Raw genomic sequence first — 18,004 nt, 5'->3', positions numbered from 1 at the left:
ACCCTGTTGGAATCAACGTGTGTCCTGGGTGTGTATGCCAGCGGTGGGATATTAAAGGCGTGAGGGACCAGGTACTTCTCAGCATCCATCAGATCCTCCAGCTCCTCCTCATCCAGCAGGCTCTGGAAGAACGTACTGTCGTTGGGGCTGGGCAGCTTCATACGGTCATCGCCCTGGAGGGGGAGACATACAAATGACTGTACAGTCATGATATCCACACATCAGAGTGTCATTCACACTACTCCCCGGGATAAGCAGGGGTATAGGAGGGGAAGGTAAGTCACCTGGATGACCAGGTAACGCTGGGGGTCCCGGGCCATCCTACAGAACTCTGCAGCCAGCTCCTTGAACTTGGGCCTGCTGTCTGCGTCTATCATCCAACCTGGAGGGGACAACAAAGAATTTTAGAGATAGAGAACACGGACAAGGTATACTGTAGGAGGATTCCTCAATGCAAAAAAGAGTAAAGGAGAGAAAGAGAGAGAGAGAGACACAAAAATACATATACACACCATGCATACTGACGCCACACACACACTCACCATCCAATAACACTGCTGCTACAGTTTCCATTTCTATTTTATTTTATATATTTATCTTTAAATGGACACGTAAGTGAACATTTCACTGTTAGTCTACACCTGTTGTTTACGAAGCATGTGTCAAATAAAATAACATTTAATTTGATTTTGACCGATTTTATGAGGGAGAGGTTGGCGTGGGTACTACAAATTGGGCAAAGGATCATGGAGGAAGGTGACAGAGGCTGTTGGTCAGTCAGAAACACCCTGGCCCCAATGTGTGAGAGGAGGGCCACAGCCAGAGGAGAGAGGAGGGCCACAGCCAGAGGAGAGAGAGGGGCCACAGCCAGAGGAGAGAGAGGAGCCACAGCCAGAGGAGAGAGAGGGGCCACAGCCAGAGGAGAGAGAGCTGCCACAGCCAGAGGAGAGAGAGGAGCCAGAGGAGAGAGAGGAGCCACAGCCAGAGGAGAGAGAGGAGCCACAGCCAGAGGAGAGAGAGGAGCCACAGCCAGAGGAGAGAGAGGGGCCACAGCCAGAGGAGAGAGAGGGGCCCCAGCCAGAGGAGAGAGAGGAGCCACAGCCAGAGGAGAGAGAGGAGCCACAGCCAGAGGAGAGAGAGGAGCCACAGCCAGAGGAGAGAGAGGAGCCACAGCCAGAGGAGAGAGAGGAGCCACAGCCAGAGGAGAGAGAGGAGCCACAGCCAGCACAGTACAGCCAGGAAACACAAGGGTAGTGCTGGAATGGTGTCTCTGCCTGGACAGGGGGGCATAGTACTATCTGTGATCCTACACTATATGGCTGGGGTCAAAGCAGCATGTGTGTGTGTGTGTGTGCGTGTGTGTGTGTGTGTGTGTGTGTGTGTGTGTGTGTGTGTGTGTGTGTGTGTGTGTGTGTGTGTGTGTGTGTGTGTGTGTGTGTGTGTGAGAGAGAGAGTGAGGCAGAAAGAGAGAGACAGAAAGAGACAGAGCGTGAGAGAGACAGAGAGAGCAAGAGAGAGAGAGCGATAGGTTATACAGGTTAGCTTACATTTGACCATGACCATGTATACATCTATGGTGCAGATGGGAGGTTGGGGAAGACGCTCTCCCTTCTCCAACAGGTCTGGGATGTCCCGGGTCGGAATGCCATCATAGGGCTTCCCCCCGAACATCATCAGTTCCCAAATTGTCACCCCTGAGAAGTGGTGTAAGGTTAAATGTTTTTTTTGCCAAACATAATAGATATATTGGAAATCTTATGATTTCACCTGGGATCTTACTTAACTGTTAAAACACATTGATTGATTGGTTGATTAAATTGATGATATTGCCCAGCCTTACCATAGCTCCACACGTCACTCTGGTGGGTAAACTTCCTGTAGTGAATACACTCCAAGGCCATCCACTTGATTGGCATCTGGAGGTAAAGAGAAACATATATGTTATTGTATTTCATGAGTAATGGCTAATTTATACCCAACGTAAATAGCTTTCACTTAACAGGCATCTGTAAAGAGAAGAATAACTTTTATTTTTTAGCCAACGTTGGAGAACATGAACTGAATAAAAAACAAAGGGCTGGTTTTAAGCCTAGTTTTGGAGTTAAAAACTATTTTCCTGGAGATTTTCAATTGAGCGTGCTATTAAGTCCAGGACAATCAGTCCAAGATGTCTAATTCTGACCCTATATAAATACTACGGATGTATTTGTATCATGTGTGGTTTCCTGTTGTTCCTATGTCCAGGACCCAATTAGAGGAATAGTATACTGTTATAGAGCTGTGTTCAGACCAAGATTGGTCTGAAAAGGGAGTAAAGTTGCTATCTGTTTACTGATCCATTTGGGGTCAACTTAACCTTCACTAAAGCTGTTTGTATGCCATATAGGCCTGTGTGCTAATATGCTGCAAATACTATGCCAACAAGGCAGTTATAGTGGATGTTTACTTGATAAATTAAATATGAATGAAACCCCACTGAGCTAAAATAACTCAAACGAAAAGACAAAAAGACCATTTTATTTCAGCAAAGCCACAGTATCGAGCTCCTGTTGTGCTAAAGCCTTCTAAAACCATCACAAATCTTTGTCAATATGAAAACCCTTTGCCATTTTTGCAGGGTCATTTAAGCATGTTTCAATTGACCCAGGATTTTTCGACGGAAACAGCAGATATAGGATACGTTTTCTAAAGAGCCACAACATTTGTATCCGCTCGACAAGGGATTTTTCTTTTGTCTCATTTTCATCATTGAGACAAATGTTGATGGAAACTGTGTTTTTTGAATAAATTATGATTCCTGAATCATTTGAAAGGTACACGGGGAACGTGATGTCATCACGTAACTATAAAGCTCCACTCCACATTTCATTTTAAAGGCCTACTGCTTTCTAAATATATTCTTCAACTTTATAACAATCATGTTTATTTCCCCGGATTGTTCTGACTTTCAAGAATGCCTAAATTGCTCCGCATTGTTTTCTGGTAGGCTGGCAAGTTTCACCATCCAATTATTTCAGATCTGCAAGTATCACCCCTGCATGCACATAGGCGACACACTGGCACATGGTTAGAATATAGCAAATATGAGTAAATTGTTACTGCATATAAACGCACCCTAGCAGGCAATTGTCGCATCTATTTTCAATGCAAACTTTCTAAATGTCGACAATTAATGGAAACATAGCTAGTGTGATGTTAGAGACCAGAGTAATGTCCCAGATGGCACCCTATTCCCTATTTAGTACACTACTTTTGACTAGAGCCCTATAGTTCCTTGTGAAAAGTATTGCACTACAAAGTGAATTGGGTGGATTTGGGACGCAGAGACAACCCAGTTTAGATGTCTACCCACATTAGTATATCCCATTAGTTATAGTCATATGCTCAGGTTTTTTTTAAATACCCTTTAAAACCTCTTAAGGGTTTTACCCTGAAGCATGGATATGCATTTTCATGATACCATTTGAAAGGAAACACTTTAAAGAATGTGGAAATGTGAAATTAATGTAGGAGAATATAAAATATTAGATCTGGTAAAATATCATTTGTTCCATCATCTTTGAAATGCAAGAGAAAGGCCATACTTTCAGATAGGAGTCTAGGTGTAATATAGATTTTGGCTAACAGATGGCAGCAGTGTGTGTGCAAAGTTTCAGACTGATCCAGCAAAGAATTATATTACTGCACATATATTATATTACTGTATCAAATCTACAAGGAGTTTGGTCAATTGATATATTTTCAAGTACATAACTATAGCGAACATTGAAAAATGCTATGGTAATAAATAATTTAAGTTTACACACTCCCAGGAATGTCATACATGATGGATCATTAGCTTATTCACTAACTTTCCATCTAGATGGCTGGGCGGGTTGGGTGTGGAGTCAGAGTCAGCAGTGGGGTCAAACTGTAGACCCCAGTTCCTACATTTGAACATAAAAATTGATTTTATCAAACAAAACTATGCTACATTTTATCTCTAGGACCCTCAGGATGACAAATCAGAGCATTATTACTGAATGTAAGTACATTAATTACCTTCAGAGTTGAATGTATCAAACCATTTGCTTTGATAAAAGTTTTTTGTTGTTGTGCACTCTCACTCAATGTAATAGCTACTGTTAATTGGTCACTGCAGTTAGATTAACAATAATTTAAGCTTTCTGCCTGTATAAGACATGTCTATGTCCCGGAAAGTTGGCTGTTGTATACAACGTCATTCTAGTCACATTAGCACACGTTAGCAACAACCGTCCCGGTTTAGGGCCACCCATCCCTTAGAGGTTAACAGTATCATGATCATACAATAGAACAAGCTCCAGGGCTTTTTAAAGAGGAGGAGAGGAGAGGAGATAAATTAACCCAGGCAGGAAACAGCACTTTCTCCCCCTGGCCTAAGAGCTGCCCCCCACAGAGAGCTCACAACACAGTGGGATGGGAATCACATCGCAGGAGGCTGGCTGCAGCTTAAATGATTCACTGGGTTATCTTGAGTGTGTCCAAAATGGCACCCTTTCCCTATAAATAGCATTACTTTTGACCAGGGCCCATAGGGATCTGGTCAAAATAAGTGCACTATAAAGGGTTCCATTTGAGAAGCAACCTATTGATTACTTTAAGAGGAGGATGTGTGTGCTATTCACTCAGTACACTAAGGTGAGGGGAATACAATCATCTAAAAGAATAGAAATGACAGAGAACAGACAGAGAGGAGAAAGTAGTAGTGAGTATGAAACAGAGAAAAAGCATAAGGTCATGTTTTTGGAGCATACATTCTCTTTTCCGGGCCATGCTTACCTTGCCCCCGTCAGCATTGTACTCCTTCTCATTGATGTCCAGCAGCCGAGCCAGACCAAAGTCAGTGATCTTGATGTGGTTGGGGGACTTGACCAGCACATTACGGGCTGCTAGGTCTCTGTGCACCAGTCTCCTCTCCTCCAGGTACATCATACCCTGCAAAACACACATACACTGTTACTGAACAGTGAGGAAACATTGTCATCATTATTATCATTATCAGAAAAAAGAATAATCATCATCATCATCATCATCATCATCATCATTATTATCACTATCACCATCATTAGCAGTTACAACATCACATATCCTTTGGACAAAAAACTATCACCAATATTATCAGATACGCAAAACTTTAATTGATAATCAAATCATAATTGATTTGACTCTTCAGAAGGAGAATCCATTTCATAACAGTATATTGGCAAAGTTTCATACTTTTATTTGGAACAATTAAATAAGAAGTGTCACACACAATTTAATTAATAGATAGTTTGCAGCGATAACACCCGACTGAGAGTATTTTCTTCTCTGAGAATATCTCATTCCAAAATCATGGGCATTAACATGGAGTTGGTCCTCCCTTTGCTGCTATAACAGCCTCCACTCTTCTGGGAAGGCTTTCCACTAATTGTTGGAACACTGCTGCTGGGACTTGCTTCCATTCAGCCACAAGAGCATTAGTGAGGTTGGGCACCGATGTTGGGCGATTAGGCCTGGCTCCAATTCATCCCAAAGGTGATCGAAGGGGTTAAGGTCAGGGCTCCTTGTAGGCCAGTCACGTTCATCCATACCGATCTCGAAAAAACAATTTCTGTATGGACTTCGAATTTTGCATGGGGGTATTGTCATGCTGAAACAGGAAAGGGCCTTTTCCAAACTGTTACCACAAAGTTGGATGCACAGAATCGTCTAGAATGTCATTGTATGCTGTAACGATAAGATTTCCCTTCACTGGAATTAAGGGGCCTAGCACAAACCATGACAAACAGCCACAGACCATTATTCCTCCTCCACTATAGATTGGGGCAGGAAGCGTTCTCCTGGCATCTGCCAAACCCAGAACTTACTGCCAGATGAAGCGTAATTCATCATGCCAGAGAACGCGTTTCCACTGCTAAACTCCAGCCGACGCTTGGCATTGTGCATGATGATCTTAGGCTTGTGTGCGGCTGCTCAGCCATGGAAACCCATTTCATGAAGCTCCTGATGAACAGTTCTTGTGCTGACGTTGCTTCCAGAGGCAGTTTGGAACTTGGTAGTGAGTGTTTCAACCGAGGACAGATGATTTTTACGCACTTACGCACTTGGCACTACGCACTCGACTGTTCCGGTCTACCACTTCGTGGCTGAGCCATTGCTACTCCTAGATGTTTCCACTTCACAGCAACAGCACTTACAGTTGACCGGAGCAGCTTTAGCAGGGCAGAAATTAGTCGAACTGACTTGTTGGAAAGGTAGCATCCTATGACGTTGCCACATTGAAAGTCACTGAGCTCTTCAGTAAGGTCATTCTACTGACAATGTTTGTCTTTGAAGATTGACATTTTATACACCTGTCAGCAATGGGTGTGGCTGAAATAGCCAAATCCACTCATTTGAAGGAGTGTCCACATACTTTTGTATATTTAGTGTATCTGCGTGATAAAAATCCAGAAATGTACTTTGAGGAGGAGACAACAATAAGGGGTAATTGATTCAAGTGTGTATGGAGGGAGTGTGTAGCAGAGACCCTATGCATGTCAACGCTGCTATTGTTGTATAGCAGGGTTTCTTCTGTTTCCCTTTGACACTTGAGGTCAGGAGTCCCTGCACCAAGAAAAACATGTAGATAAAGCTATATATCTGAGCTGTTTACCCAAAACAGTCTTGCAGACTGAAGTTCAATGTAGAGATAAAAAAATCTATACAAATTTGTTCATCCTTAGTCTTCATATTAATTTTATATAATTCAGCCAGCCCCGATGTTTCAGCTCCTATCACCATCCCTCCAACACAGCAACACTGTCCCCTCGAGTCCTGGGAGGAGATTTAAATGTGAGTGTGAACTGATCTGAAAACTGAGGAGCACAGTTTCTGGAAGAACTAAAGAACAACAAAGAGAAAAATCAAGAACTTCAGCAGCCCACACACACACTGAGAGGGTCCTGAGTTTGATAGCAGAGCAAAATCCACAGACCGGCCCTGCCACATAGCAATGAAAGGATATTCAATCCCAAAGCCACAGCAGGGGCTGGGTTAATATCGCCAGTGCTATAGAACTATAGTCCTCATTGTACATCGCTACAAGATTACCCCAGCCTATGAACAATAAGAAAAACAAATTCACCTATTTAAGTTGGTCTCAGAGTAAGAGAAGGTACTTTGGGGCGAAGTAACAAGAGAACAGAGAATAGGCCTTATTTGAAACCATAACAAATTGGATTTAGTTGAATGGGGGGGGGGGGGGGGGAGTTGGAGGAGGAAGAGGAGGAGGAGGGGGGAGGTGGTATAAGAGGCGAGATTACAATGGTAAGGCTATAATTACTCCGGCTCATTTGGGCCATCTCGGGAGAAAGAAGAAAACACCATGACAGAACTGCCCATCTCCCCCACACCCATTTCTTTTAAACTTTCGCTCTTTCTCTTTTCTCTCTTTCTCCCTCTCTATCTCTCTCTCTTTATCTCTCCCTATCTCTCAATCTCTCCCCATCCCTCTCTCTCGCTCTAAGCGGGGGTGGAGGGGGGTATTGAAGAGGAGTTTGAGACAGGCCTTCCATACCAACAGGCACTGCAGAGAAAAGAGGGAAAGCATTCTGCAAAGAGAGACAGAGAGAAAGAGAGAAAGAGAGAAAGAGAGGGAGATATAGATAGAGGCGAAGGAAGAGCAGTGTGGAGGAAGAGCGGTGTGGAGGAAGAGCAGTGTGGAGGCAGAGCAGTGTGGAGGAAGAGCGGTGTGGAGGAAGAGCAGTGTGGAGGAAGAGCGGTGTGGAGGAAGAGCGGTGTGGAGGAAGAGCGGTGTGGAGGAAGAGCAGTGTGGCGGAAGAGCGGTGTGGAGGAAGAGCGGTGTGGAGGAAGAGCGGTGTGGAGGAAGAGCAGTGTGGAGGAAGAGCGGTGTGGAGGAAGAGCAGTGTGGAGGAAGAGCGGTGTGGAGGAAGAGCAGTGTGGAGGAAGAGCGGTGTGGGAGGAAGAGCAGTGTGGAGGAAGAGCAGTGTGGAGGAAGAGCGGTGTGGAGGAAGAGAAAGAGAGAGTGAAAAATAAAGAAAAAAGAGAGAGATGGGGAGATAGAGGAGAAGGAAGAGCGGTGTGGAGGAAGAGCGGTGTGGAGGAAGAGCAGTGTGGAGGAAGAGCGGTGTGGAGGAAGAGCGGTGTGGAGGAAGAGCAGTGTGGAGGAAGAGCAGTGTGGAGGAAGAGCAGTGTGGCGGAAGAGAAAGAGAGAGTGAAAAATAAAGAAAAAAGAGAGAGATGGGGAGATAGAGGAGAAGGAAGAGCGGTGTGGAGGAAGAGCGGTGTGGAGGAAGAGCAGTGTGGAAGAAGAGCAGTGTGGAGGAAGAGCAGTGTGGCGGAAGAGAAAGAGAGAGTGAAAAATAAAGAAAAAAGAGAGAGATGGGGAGATAGAGGAGAAGGAAGAGCGGTGTGGAGGAAGAGCGGTGTGGAGGAAGAGCGGTGTGGAGGAAGAGCAGTGTGGAAGAAGAGCAGTGTGGAGGAAGAGCAGTGTGGAGGAAGAGCGGTGTGGAGGAAGAGAAAGAGAGAGTGAAAAATAAAGAAAAAAGAGAGAGATGGGGAGATAGAGGAGAAGGAAGAGCGGTGTGGAGGAAGAGCGGTGTGGAGGAAGAGCGGTGTGGAGGAAGAGCAGTGTGGAAGAAGAGCAGTGTGGAGGAAGAGCAGTGTGGAAGAAGAGCAGTGTGGAGGAAGAGCGGTGTGGAGGAAGAGCAGTGTGGAGGAAGAGCAGTGTGGAAGAAGAGCAGTGTGGAGGAAGAGCGGTGTGGAGGAAGAGCAGTGTGGAGGAAGAGCAGTGTGGAGGAAGAGCAGTGTGGAGGAAGAGCAGTGTGGAAGAAGAGCAGTGTGGAGGAAGAGCGGTGTGGAGGAAGAGCAGTGTGGAGGAAGAGCAGTGTGGAGGAAGAGCGGTGTGGAGGAAGAGCAGTGTGGAGGAAGAGCAGTGTGGAAGAAGAGCAGTGTGGAGGAAGAGCAGTGTGGAGGAAGAGCAGTGTGGAGGAAGAGCAGTGTGGAGGAAGAGCAGTGTGGAAAGAGCGAAAGAGAGAGTGAAAAATAAAGAAAGAGAGAGAGAGCAGGAGATAGAGGAGAAGGAAGAGCAGCATGGAAAGAAAGAGAGTGGGTCAATAGGAGTTGATGTTCTCCATTACATATGCCGAATTGAAATGATGTGATAGCCCTCGTATAGGGGATGTGTCTGCTATGATACAATATATCACGTTCACACAGGCACACAAGTGATCACACACGCACACAGACATCCACGATAATCCCTGCCATATCCTAACGTTCTTTGAACCCTGTCACCCATCCATCTGAAACGAAAGCAGGCTGTCAGAGTGGGAGTCTATCCTCTGCTCCTCTGTGCTGTCGATCCACTACAGACCCTCTCTCTCTTGCTCTCTCTCTCTCCTTCACTCTCCATCTCTTTCTCTCTCCAGCTCTCTCCTTCTCTTTCCACCCCCTCTCTCCCTTTTTCTCTCTCTTCGTGTTTCCCCCTTTAACACAGCTCAGATTCAGTGTGATGAATGGCTCAGCATTAATTGTCCATTAAAAGTCAATTACCTGTGGATATGGAAGGCTAAACACAGAGGTGGGAAAGGGAATGGCTCTGTTCTGACGCAGGCAGACGACTATCAGAAATATGGACACTGCTTGGCTCTCTGTGTGTTCTTTGGAGGAGGGAAGGAGGAAGGTAGGAAGTTAGGAAGGGAGGAATAGAGAAATGGAGAAAGAGTGAAGAGGATTTGGGGTATAGGAGAGGTTGTGAGTGTGGTGTGGTGGAGGGGTAGGTGTGTGAGTGCTTCGTTAAGTGTATTTTTGCATGTGTGTGACTGACTAACTGTGTGTGTGTGTGTGTGTGTGTGTGTGTGTGTGTGTGTGTGTGTGTGTGTGTGTGTGTGTGTGTGTGTGTGTGTGTGCATACATGAGTGCGTGCGTGTGTGCGTGTGTGTGAGACTGTGAGAGTGTGTGTTTCACTGACTAACTGTGTGTGTGTGTGTGTGTGTGTGTGTGTGTGTGTGTGTGTGTGTGTGTGTGTGTGTGTGTGTGTTCAGTGGCAGCCAGCTGGTGTGCGTGATGCTGACGGGTCCTGACAGAGTCTTATTTGAACATACATCTCTTGCTCTCTGTAATCTCCTACATTTTCAAGACAATTAAGCAGTGGAAGGAAAATGGAAGGCTTGCCAATTCTTTAATGTTAATTACCTATCACAAATGAGAGTGTGTGTGTGTGTGTGGGGGCAAGGAACAGGAAATGAAATGGGACAACAGTGTGTGTGTGTATGAGTGAGGGGAGTGTGTGTGTTATGGCAGAGTGAGGGGAGAAAGGAGAAGAAGGGAAGCAGGTTCTAATGCTTTCAGCTAAACCCCAGCAGAAGATAAACACATACAGTGGACAGGCAGAGGAGACAGGACACAGTGGTGGAGGGTGCATGCATGGTTCAGTGTGTATGCGTGTGTGGTGTGTGAGTACATGCATGCGTGTGTGTTCTATGCACAGGACGTGGTGGTAGTCTAGTGTCTTAGGATGTGCTGGTAGTATCTCTCTGGGGCCATCCGTTACCAGCCCACATAGATAAGTCACTCAGAAACTACTCAGACCTCACCTATGATTATTTTAGCAATAAGGCAAAGGGGTGTTTTATACAGCCAATATACCACGTTTGAAGGCAAAACGGAGTGCCTGGATATATACCACAACCCCTGAGGTGCCTTACTGCTATTATAAACTGGTTACCAATGTAATTAGAGCAGTAAAAATAAATGTTTTGTCATACCCATGGTATATGGTCTGATATACCACGGCTGTCAGCCAATCAGCATTCAGGGCTCGAACCACCCAGTTTATAATTATGTTTATATCACAGACACAGACAAAAGCTGAATCAGCGAGGCTGCCTTCAAATGCATTCTGTCGGGAGTAATTTAGCAGAGGTAGGGGAATACAATGAGGGAGGAGAGGAGAACAGAGGAGAGGAGAACAGAGGATAGGAGAACAGATGATAGGAGAACAGAGGAGAGGAGAACAGAGGAGAGGAGAACAGAGGAGGGGAGAGGAGAGGAGAACAGAGGAGAGGAGAATAGAGGATAGGAGAACAGAAGAGAGGAGAATAGAGGAGAGGAGAACAGAGGAGAGGAGAACAGAGGAGAGGAGACTAGAGGAGAGGAGAACAGAGGAGAGGAGAACAGAGGAGAGGAGAGGAGAACAGAGGAGAGGAGAACAGAGGAGAGGAGAACAGAGGAGAGGAGAATAGAGGAGGGGAGGGGAGAGGAGAGGAGAACAGAGGAGAGGAGAATAGAGGAGAGGAGAACAGAGGAGAGGAGAAGAGAGGAGAGGAGAATAGAGGAGAGGAGAACAGAGGAGAGGAGAAGAGAGGAGAGGAGGACAGAGGAGAGGAGAATAGAGGAGAGGAGAACAGAGGAGAGGAGAATAGAGGAGAGGAGAACAGAGGAGAGGAGAGGAGAATAGAGGAGAGGAGAATAGAGGAGAGGAGAAGAAAGTAAAACAGATCTGAGGAGAACAGAGGAGAGGAGAACAGAGGAGAGGAGAATAGAGGAGGGGAGGGGAGAGGAGAGGAGAACAGAGGAGAGGAGAGGAGAATAGAGGAGAGGAGAGGAGAGGAGAACAGAGGAGAGGAGAACAGAGGAGAGGAAAACAGAGGAGAGGAGAATAGAGGAGGGGAGGGGAGAGGAGAGGAGAATAGAGGAGAGGAGAACAGAGGAGAGGAGAATAGAGGAGGGGAGGGGAGAGGAGAGGAGAACAGAGGAGAGGAGAATAGAGGAGAGGAGAACAGAGGAGAGGAGAATAGAGGAGAGGAGAACAGAGGAGAGGAGAACAGAGGAGAGGAGAACAGAGGAGAGGAGAATAGAGGAGGGGAGGGGAGAGGAGAGGAGAACAGAGGAGAGGAGAGGAGAATAGAGGAGGGGAGGGGAGAGGAGAACAGAGGAGAGGAGAACAGAGGAGAGGAGAATAGGGGAGGGGAGAGGAGAACAGAGGAGAGGAGAACAGAGGAGAGGAGAATAGAGGAGAGGAGAACAGAGGAGAGGAGAACAGAGGAGAGGAGAATGGAGGAGGGGAGGGGAGAGGAGAGGAGAACAGAGGAGAGGAGAATAGAGGAGGGGAGAACAGAGGAGGGGAGAGGAGAGGAGAAGAAAGTAAAACAGAGCTGAGGAGAACAGAAGAGAGGAGACCAGAGGAGAGGAGATCAGAGGAGAACAGAAAAGAGGAGAGGAGGACAGAGGAGAGGAGAATAAAACAGAGGAGAGGAGAACAGAGGAGAGGAGAACAGAGGAGGGGAGAACAGAGGAGAGGAGAATAGAGGAGGGGAGGGGAGAGGAGAACAGAGGAGAGGAGAACAGAGGAGAGGAGAATAGGGGAGCGGAGAGGAGAGGAGAACAGAGGAGAGGAGAACAGAGGAGAGGAGAACAGAGGAGAGGAGAATAGAGGAGGGGAGGGGAGAGGAGAGGAGAACAGAGGAGAGGAGAATAGAGGAGAGGAGAATAGAGGGGAGGAGAACAGAGGAGAGGAGAACAGAGGAGAGGATAATAGAGGAGAGGAGAACAGAGGAGAGGAGAATAGAGCAGGGGAGGGGAGAGGAGAGGAGAACAGAGGAGAGAAGAATAGAGGAGAGGAGAACAGAGGAGAGGAGAATAGAGGAGGGGAGGGGAGAGGAGAACAGAGGAGAGAACAGAGGAGAGGTGAACAGAGGAGAGGAGAATAGAGGAGGGCAGAACAGAGGAGGGGAGAGGAGAGGAGAAGAAAGTAAAACAGGGCTGAGGAGAACAGAAGAGAGGAGATCAGAGGAGAGGAGATCAGAGGAGAGCAGAAAAGAGGAGAGGAGGAAAGAGGAGAGGAGAACAGAGGAGAGGAGAACAGAGGAGAGGAGAACAGAGGAGAGGAGAACAGGGAAGAGGAGAACAGAGGAGAGGAGAATATAACAGAGGAGAGGAGAACAGAGGAGGGGAGAACAGAGGAGGGGAGAACAGAGGAGAGGAGAACAGGGAAGAGGAGAACAGAGGAGAGGAGAACAGGGAAGAGGAGAACAGAGGAGAGGAGAATAGAACAGAGGAGAGGAGACCAGAGGAGTGGAGAACAGAGGAGGGGAGAACAGAGGAGAGGAGAACAGGGAAGAGGAGAACAGAGGAGAGGAGAACAGGGAAGAGGAGAACAGAGGAGAGGAGAACAGGGAAGAGGAGAACAGAGGAGAGGAGAACAGAGGAGGGGAGAACAGAGGAGGGGAGAACAGAGGAGAGGAGAATAGAGGAGGGGAGAACAGAGGAGGGGAGAACAGAGGAGAGGAGAACAGGGAAGAGGAGAACAGGGAAGGGAGAGGGAGAGGAGAATATAACAGAGGAGAGGAGAACAGAGAATAGGAGATCAGAGGAGAGGAGAACAGGGAATAGGAGATCAGAGGAGAGCAGAAAAGAGGAGAGGAGAACAGAGTAGAGTAGAACAGATAAGAGGAGAACAGTTTTCAACATGCTGACACTTCCTAGAGTGATTATTTTACTAGAGCCACATACAGAGACACACACAGGCTTACACTAATGCGTGCACACAGACACACACACACACAAACACACACAACCACACACATACACAAGACCTCACAACAAAACACTGACAGAACACTATAATCTATAACCAAGTGGCTCAATCTCTCCTCTCTTTGTTGTACGATGCTCTTCATTACGGTACAATTCAATTCTAATGCTATTAACAACCTTCTCTCTCTTCCTCTCTATTGCTCTCTCTCTCTCAATCCAATTCAGTAGACTTTATTGACATTGCAAGTTAAATTAGTTACATTGTCAAAGTATACTGTACATATAACAAAAACTGGTAGGACCAACAGCAATAAGACATCAATAATAATAGTACTAGTGGAAATGGGATTACCATCAACAGCAACAACAATATTAATGAGAATAACAATACATTTAAGCAATAATGTAGACCAGTCTCAACATGACTGTGAAGTCACATGACATCGTATGAAAGACAAAACAAAACCAAAATTGCACTTTTTACTGGCTGTCCCTCAGGTTCTCGCAGGAAGCATGTTGGCTTTTCACCCAATAAATATTACATATAAAAAAGAATAAAGACATTTCAAATGCAAATAGTTAAAGTACAAAAGGGGAGATAAATAACCATAAATATAGGTTGTATTTACAATGTATTTACAATAACCATAAATATAGGTTGTATTTACAATGTATTTACAATAACCATAAATATAGGTTGTATTTACAATGTATTTACAATAACCATAAATATAGGTTGTATTTACAATGTATTTACAATAACCATAAATATAGGTTGTATTTACAATGTATTTACAATAACCATAAATATAGGTTGTATTTACAATGTATTTACAATAACCATAAATATAGGTTGTATTTACAATGTATTTACAATAACCATAAATATAGGTTGTATTTACAATGTATTTACAATAACCATAAATATAGGTTGTATTTACAATGTATTTACAATAACCATAAATATAGGTTGTATTTACAATGTATTTACAATAACCATAAATATAGGTTGTATTTACAATGTATTTACAATAACCATAAATATAGGTTGTATTTACAATGTATTTACAATAACCATAAATATAGGTTGTATTTACAATGTATTTACAATAACCATAAATGTAGGTTGTATTTACAATGTATTTACAATAACCATAAATATAGGTTGTATTTACAATGTATTTACAATAACCATAAATATAGGTTGTATTTACAATGTATATACAATAACCATAAATATAGGTTGTATTTACAATGTATTTACAATAACCATAAATATAGGTTGTATTTACAATGTATTTACAATAACCATAAATATAGGTTGTATTTACAATGTATTTACAATAACCATAAATATAGGTTGTATTTACAATGTATTTACAATAACCATAAATATAGGTTGTATTTACAATGTATTTACAATAACCATAAATATAGGTTGTATTTACAATAACCATAAATATAGGTTGTATTTACAATGTATTTACAATAACCATAAATATAGGTTGTATTTACAATGGTGTTTGTTCTTCAAATTCTTTGTGGGTGGGTCACCCTCTCTCTCTCTCTCTCTCTCTCTCTCTCTACCTCTCCCTACCTCTCTCTCTCTCTCTCTCCCTCTCTCTCTCTACCTCTCCCTACCTCTCTCTCTCTCTCTCTCTCTCTCTCTCTCTCTCTCTCTCTCTCTACCTCTCCCTACCTCTCTCTCTCTCTCTACCTCTCCCTACCCCTCTCTCTCTCTCTCTCTCTCTCTCTCTCTCCCTCTCCCTACCTCTCTCTCTCTACCTCTCCCTACCTCTCTCTCTCTCTCTCTCTATATATATATATATATATATATATATATATATATATGACTTGTGGAGGCTGGGCCAGAGATCACTGATTACAGCCGGCTTTATGATGCTCCTGCTCCACATACTATGTATCCTGTGTGTCTACTTCAAAGGGATGAAAAATCAATGCACACATTGGCCATTAATACAATTTATTCTATGATAATAAAACAGACAGGATCGGTGGCTGTGGATGAATATGACACCCCATTCCCTACATAGTGCAGTACATCAGACCGTGGCTCTGGTCAGGTCAAAACAGGACGGCATCTGTATTGTGTGATATAGTGGCTATAAAATCAAATCCTGAAATCAAATCCAAGTTTATTGGTCACGCACACAGTTGAGCAAAATATGTTATAGTGGGTGCAGCAACATGTTTGTGTAACTAGCTCCTAAAAGTGCAGTACAAATGTCAAACAAGTACCCGTGCGTGTGCACAGTACACTTCATTGTGTGTGTGTGTGTGTGTGTGTGTGTGTGTGTGTGTGTGTGTGTGTGTGTGTGTGTGTGTGTGTGTTTGCGTTGGTCCCAATGTGTTCAAGTCTGTATGTGTGTGTGTTTGTGTACAGGAGCAAGCATGCATGTGTGTGTGTGTGCTGTAAATATACCATAGTTGATGTGGTAGAAACTGCAGGAAGCATTCATCAGAGAGACTACATGTATATAGGCAAGCCTCTCTCTCACAGCACTAACACGATCTGGGAACAGACAAAGGTCCCAAATGGCACCCTATTCCTTTTATAGTGCACTACTTTTGACCAGGGCCCTAAATAGAATAGGGTGCAATTTGGGACGCATGGGAATTGTTGATCTGGGCTCTGCCCCATAACTTTGTTTGGTAAATGCATTCTACTATTGAGCTGAAGCTCAAAATGAATTGAAAGTCTTCCCGTTTTATTATTATAGCATTATTGGTTCCCTTTTGTTGCTGCTTCTGCTCAATTTGACTTATTCAATTTATTGCATTCCTTTATCTTTTCAACCTCATACATTGTACAGTATAACTATATTATTTGCAAAGAATGTACCATATAATACAGTATATATCTCAATATTGCATTTTAAGCTGAGGTAATTCCTTATGATAAAATTCTATCTCCATGTCAATGTCATTGACAATAAAATACATACAACAATTTTCTTGACTACACAGTGCATGTGGAAAGTATTTAGACCCCTTGACTTTTTCCACATTTTGTTACGTTACAGCCTTATTCTAAAATGGATTAAATCATTTTTTCCCCCCTCATCAATCTACACACACTACCCCGTAATGAAAAAACAATTTTGCAACAAAAGAAAGTTAAGAAAAGGACATTTTTACATTCTTGTCGTGATGTGTGTTTTGTTCTATATTTATATTTTATTTTAATCCCCCCTCCCCACAGGGGGCCTTTTGCCTTTTGGAAGGCCGTCACTGTAAATAATAATGTGTTATTAACTGACTTGCCTAGTTAAATAAAGGTTAAAAAAAATTAAAAAATAACTATTCAGACCCTTTACTCAGAACTTTGTTGAAGCGCCTTTGGCAGCGATCACAGCCTCGAGTCTTCTTGGATATGACGCTACAAGCTTGGTACACTTGTATTTGGGGAGTTTCTCCCATTCCTCTCTGCAGATCCTCTCAAGCTCTGTCATGTTGGATTGGGAGAGTAGCTGCACAGTTATTTTCAGGTCTCTGCAGAGATGTTAGATCGGGTTCAAGTCCGGGCTCTGGCTGGGCCACTCAAGGACATTCAAAGACTTGTCCCGAAGCAACTCCTGCGTTATCTTGGCTGTGTGCTTAGGGTCGTTGTCCTGTTGCCTTAGTGCTCTGGAACAGGTTTCCATCAAGAATCACTCTGTACTTTGCTCCGTTCAGCTTTCCATCGATCTTGACTAGTCTCCCAGTCCCTGCCGCTGAAAAACATCCCCACAGTATGATGCTGCCACCACCATGCTTCACCGTAGTGATGGTGCCAGGTTTCCTCCAGATGTGACACTTGGCATTCAGGCCAAAGAGAGAGAGAATGTTGTTTTTCATGGTCTGAGAGTCCTTTAGGTGCCTTTTGGCAAACTCCAAGAGAGCTGCCATGTGCCTTTGACTGAGGAGTGGCTTCAGTCTGGCCACTCCTCAGTAAAAGGCCTGATTGGTGGAGTGCTGCATAGATGGCTGACCCTCTGGAAGGTTCTCCCATCTCCACAGAGGAACTCTGGAGCTCTGTCAGAGTGATCATTGTGTTCTTTGTCACCTCCGTGACCAAGGCCCTTCTCCCCCGATTGCTCAGTTTGGCCAGGTGGCCAGCTCTAGGAAGAGTCTGGTGGTTCCAAACTTCTTCGACTTATGAATGATGGAGGCTGGGCGTCCCGAGTGGCGCAGCGGTCTTAGGCACTGCATCACAATGTTGCGTTGTCACTACAGCCTGGGGTTCGATCCATATTGCAGCGAGCAATTGGCCCAGAATCGTCCAGGTTAGGGGAGGGTTTGGCCGGGAGGGGCTTTGCTTAGTTCATCACGCTCTAGCGACTCCTTGTGGCGGGCCGGGGAGTTGCAGACTGACTTCGGTCGTCAGTTGAACGGTGTTTCCTCCGACACATTGGTGCAGCAGGCTTCTGGGTTAAGCGAGCGGGTGTTAAGTGCGGCTTGG

The 18,004-nt window shown here is 44.6% G+C and overlaps 1 protein-coding gene across 1 annotated transcript; it reads right to left on the bottom strand.

The window, feature by feature from the left end:
- Positions 1 to 38: 38 nt before the first annotated feature.
- LOC139400115 (receptor tyrosine-protein kinase erbB-4-like) lies at positions 39 to 5,949 on the bottom strand (the record flags this gene model as incomplete). The annotated part of the gene is made up of 6 exons (XM_071145145.1): positions 5,860 to 5,949; positions 4,801 to 4,974; positions 1,841 to 1,916; positions 1,548 to 1,694; positions 285 to 382; positions 39 to 173 (listed from the first exon to the last, which is right to left on the bottom strand). Coding segments are annotated over exons 1-6 (720 nt in total), but the record flags the coding sequence as incomplete, so codon positions are not given.
- Positions 5,950 to 18,004: the final 12,055 nt, after the last annotated feature.

This window comes from Oncorhynchus clarkii, unplaced genomic scaffold, assembly GCF_045791955.1.
Source record: "Oncorhynchus clarkii lewisi isolate Uvic-CL-2024 unplaced genomic scaffold, UVic_Ocla_1.0 unplaced_contig_10329_pilon_pilon, whole genome shotgun sequence".
In the NCBI taxonomy this organism is placed as follows: domain Eukaryota; kingdom Metazoa; phylum Chordata; class Actinopteri; order Salmoniformes; family Salmonidae; genus Oncorhynchus; species Oncorhynchus clarkii.
The sequence above is the reverse complement of the archived record's forward strand: the minus strand, read 5'-3'. Positions and strand labels throughout refer to the sequence as shown.